General features: G+C 36.7%; 1 protein-coding gene across 1 annotated transcript in view; it reads left to right on the forward strand.

Moving 5' to 3' along the window:
• The window catches only part of LOC107299916 (zinc finger protein 282-like), a 15,978-nt gene that overhangs the window by 2,843 nt on the left and 9,260 nt on the right, over nucleotides 1-3,875 (forward strand). The window contains exon 2 of the mRNA XM_015829258.1: nucleotides 1,958-2,084. Coding sequence (XP_015684744.1) covers nucleotides 1,958-2,084 — 127 coding nt within the window. The remainder of the gene's footprint in view (nucleotides 1-1,957; nucleotides 2,085-3,875) is intronic.

A 3,875-nucleotide genomic window follows, 5' to 3' on the forward strand; every position in this document is an offset into this window, starting at 1 on the left:
CTATTCTATTCTATTCTATTCTATTTTCCATTTTCTATTCTATTCTATCTTCCATTCTATTTTATTTTCTGTTCTATTATTCTATTCTATTCTATTCTATTCTATTTCTTATTCTATTCTATTCTATTCTATTCTATTCTATTCTATTCTATCTTATTTTCTGTTCTATTATTCTATTCTATTCTATTCTATTCTATTCTATTCTATTCTATTCTATTCTATTCCTTATTCTATTCTATTCTATTTTCCATTTTCTATTCTATTCTATCTTCCATTCTATTTTATTTTCTGTTCTATTATTCTATTCTATTCTATTCTATTCTATTCTATTCTATTCTATTTCTTATTCTATTCTATTCTATTTCTTATTCTATTCTATTCTTCCTAAATTGTTAGTGATTTCTTTTAGTAACAAAGCAATCTTTAATCCTGCAAAGAAAATAATTAAAATACAAACTAGAAAGGAACATTTAAAAAAAATATTTTCCATTGATTAGGCGTTACTGGATTATCAATTAATTCACTTTTAGTAATGTTTTAGGAACCAAACAATCTTTAATCTTAAAAAGAAACTTTAAAAAATTAAAATATAAACTAGGTAGGAAAACTGGAAAAAGTATCTTTTTTTTACTTATCAGCCTCACTCGAGTCTCAATGAATTCACTTTTAGTAATTTTTTAGTGGCAAAACTCTTTAGCCTTAAGAGAAAAAAACTAATTTTCAAAAGAAAAACTTTAAAAAAATTAAAATATAGACTAGGAAGGAAAATTAAAAAATGTGTCTGATTTTTTTAACTTATCAATCATCACTGAAATAATTTTTTAGTGGCAAAACTAATCTTAAAAAGAGAAAAAACTTTTTGGGAAAAAGAAACTTAAAAAATTAAAATACAAAACTAGGAAAGAAAGTTAAAAAATGTATCTTATATTTTTAACTTATCAATTGTCACCAGATTTGCAACGAATTTAATTTTTTAATTGCAAAGCATTCTTTAATCTTAAAAAGAGAAAAACTTGAATTTAAAAAAGAAAAGAAACTTTAAAAAAATTAAAATATAAACTAGTAAGGAAAATTTTAAAATGTATCATATTTTTTTAACTTCTCAATCACTGGATTTGCAGTGAAGTCACTTTTTGTAATTTTTAATGGCAAAACACTATAATCGTAAAAAGAAAAACGAATTTTAAAAAGAAAAGAAACTTTAAAAAAATAAAATATAAATTACGAAGGAAAATGTATCTTTTTTTACTGATCAATCCTTGCTGGATCTGCAATGAAGTTTTAGAATTTTTTTTAGTGGCAAAATACTTTAATCTTAAAAAGATTAAAAAAAAGAAAAGAAACTAAGTTAAAATACAAACTAAGAAAATTTAAAAATGTATCTTTTTTTTTACTTATCAATCGTCACTGGATTTGCTATGAAGTCACTTTTAATCATTTTTAGTGGCAAAACACTCTTTAATCTTAAAAAGAGAAAAAAAACTTTAATTTTAAAAAAGAAATCAAAATACAGGAAAGAAATAGACCAAAATGTTTTTGTTTGTTTGTTTGTTTGTTTGTTTGTTTCTACTTATCAGTCATGACTGGATTTGCAATGAATTTCCCCTTTGGGTGATTTTTATTTTTATTTTTTTTTAGCAACAAAACCATCTTTTAATCTTGGGGAAAAAAGGGACTTAGAGAAATTTAAAATGTTATTTTTTTTTAAATTAAAAATGTAGAAAATTTTAAATTTATTTAAAAAAAAACAAACTAGGGCTAGGAAGTCAATTGTCCAATTGTCTTAATTTTTCTTTAATCTTGTTTTTTAAGAATCCCGGGGCGGTTTGCAATTCGCGGTTTCACTTCAGGTGGGGTGACCGATTGAGGGTCTGAGTGCAAAATCCGCCTTGCCTTTTTTTTTTTTTTTTTTGAAGCCACCAGTGCGAATGTGTGTTTTTTGTTTTTAATTTTGCAGATGCCGGTTACGTTTGTGGACATTGCGGTTTATTTCTCCGCCGAAGAATGGAAGAATTTGGCCGACTGGCAAAAAGACCTGTACAACAATCTCGTGAAGGAAAACTACGAATCCTTGCTAACCCTCGGTATAACCAGGTTACCTGCCACCGCTGGTTTCTTATCCCCCTTGTAGTAGTCCTCGATTTACAACATTTCATTTAGTGACTGTTCAAAGTTAAAACAGCCCAGAAAAAGAGAGACTTGTGACGATTTTTCACACTTACGACCAGGCACACGGGATCAGAATTCAGACACTTGGCCCCTGACTCGTATTTACGACGGTCGCAGTGTCCCAGGGTGTCAGGCGACGTTTTGCGACCCTTTGGCGACCTTCCGACAAGCAAAGTCAATGGGGAAAAAGCCGGATTCACTTAACGACCGTGTTCCTAACTTAACTGGGGCAGTGATTCACTTAACAACCGGGTCAAGAAAGGTCCTCGCTTAGCAGCAGGAAATTTGGGGCTCAGTTGTGGTCGTAAGTCGAGGACTGAACAACTGTGCCAAGAAAGGTCGTAAAAATGGGGCAAAACGCACTTAACTGTCTCACTTAGAAAAGAGAAATTTTGGGATCAGTTGTCGTAAGTCGAGGACTGAAGGACAGTGGGCAGATTGTAAAAGGGAGCAAAAGTTACCTCACCACTGTCTCACTTAGTGACGGAAATGAGCTCAGTTCTGGTCGTAAGTCGAGGACTGATCGACTGTGACCAGAGAGATTGGAAAAAGGAGCAAAATTTACCTCACAACTGTCTCGCTTAGCGACAGAAATGTTGGGCTCAGTTCTGGTCGTAAGTCGAGGACTGAACAACTGACCAGAGAGATTGTAAAAGGGAGCAAAATTTACCTCACAACTGTCTCACTTAGTGATGGAAATGGGCTCAGTTGTGGTCGTAAGTGGAGGACTGAACAATGGTGACCAGAGAGATTGGAAAAGGGAGCAAAATTTACCTCACAACTGTCTCGCTTAGTGACGGAAATGGGCTCAGTTGTGGTCGTAAGTCGAGGACTGAACAACTATGACCAGACAGATTGAAAAAGGGAGCAAAACTTAAACCTCACAACTGTCTCGCTTAGTGACGGAAATGTTGTGGTCGTAAATCGAGGCTGAACGACGGTGGGCAGAGAGATTGGAAAAGGGAGCAAAATTTACCTCACAACTGTCTCGCTTAGTGATGGAAATGGGCTCAGTTGTGATCGTAAGTCGAGGATTGCCTGTATTGTTGGTTTTTTCGGGTCAAAACGCCGACCCTGCGAGGTGGGGAAACCCAACTGGGGAGGGGAGCAGAGACTGGCTGCCTTTTTTTTTTTTAATTGCACCTCCATTTTCCAGGGGCCGACGTCAGCGTCTCCAAGGCTGAGATGCCCCCCAGGAGTGACCGAGGGGCGCCCCAACCCTGCGTCCCGGAGCCGAGTGCGAAGGAGCGCGAAGTGATCCCCGAGCCTTGCAGAGGTGGGGGAGGCGGGGAAAGGGATGGGGGGGGGGCAGTCCGGTTTGGAAAGGCTGAATTGGGAGGTTCGGGTCACTCCCCCCCCTTTCCGGGGTGGAGGAGATGAGATCCTAAAGGTTGGGAAAAGGAACCCGGGTTAAGGGGGTTGTGGGAACGCAGCGGAGGGCGTTGCCTTCCTTCCTCTCCGGGTTCTTTCTCTTTGTCTTCCTCTGCTTTGATCTCTTTTCCTCCTTGGCTTCCTCTCTCTTTTCTTGCTGATCTTTTCTTTCCTGCCTGCCTGCCTTCCCTGCCTCCTTCTTTCCTTTGGTTTTTTTCCTGCCTTCTTTCCTTCCGTCCTTCTTTCCTTCTTTCTCCCCGCTCTTCCTCCCTCCCTCCTTTCCTGCTTTCCTTCCTCCCTCTCTCTCTCTTCCTCCTTCATTTTTTCATGTTACC

The sequence above is a fragment of the Protobothrops mucrosquamatus genome, unplaced genomic scaffold, assembly GCF_001527695.2.
Source record: "Protobothrops mucrosquamatus isolate PMUCROS unplaced genomic scaffold, P.Mucros_1.0 scaffold5711, whole genome shotgun sequence".
In the NCBI taxonomy this organism is placed as follows: domain Eukaryota; kingdom Metazoa; phylum Chordata; class Lepidosauria; order Squamata; family Viperidae; genus Protobothrops; species Protobothrops mucrosquamatus.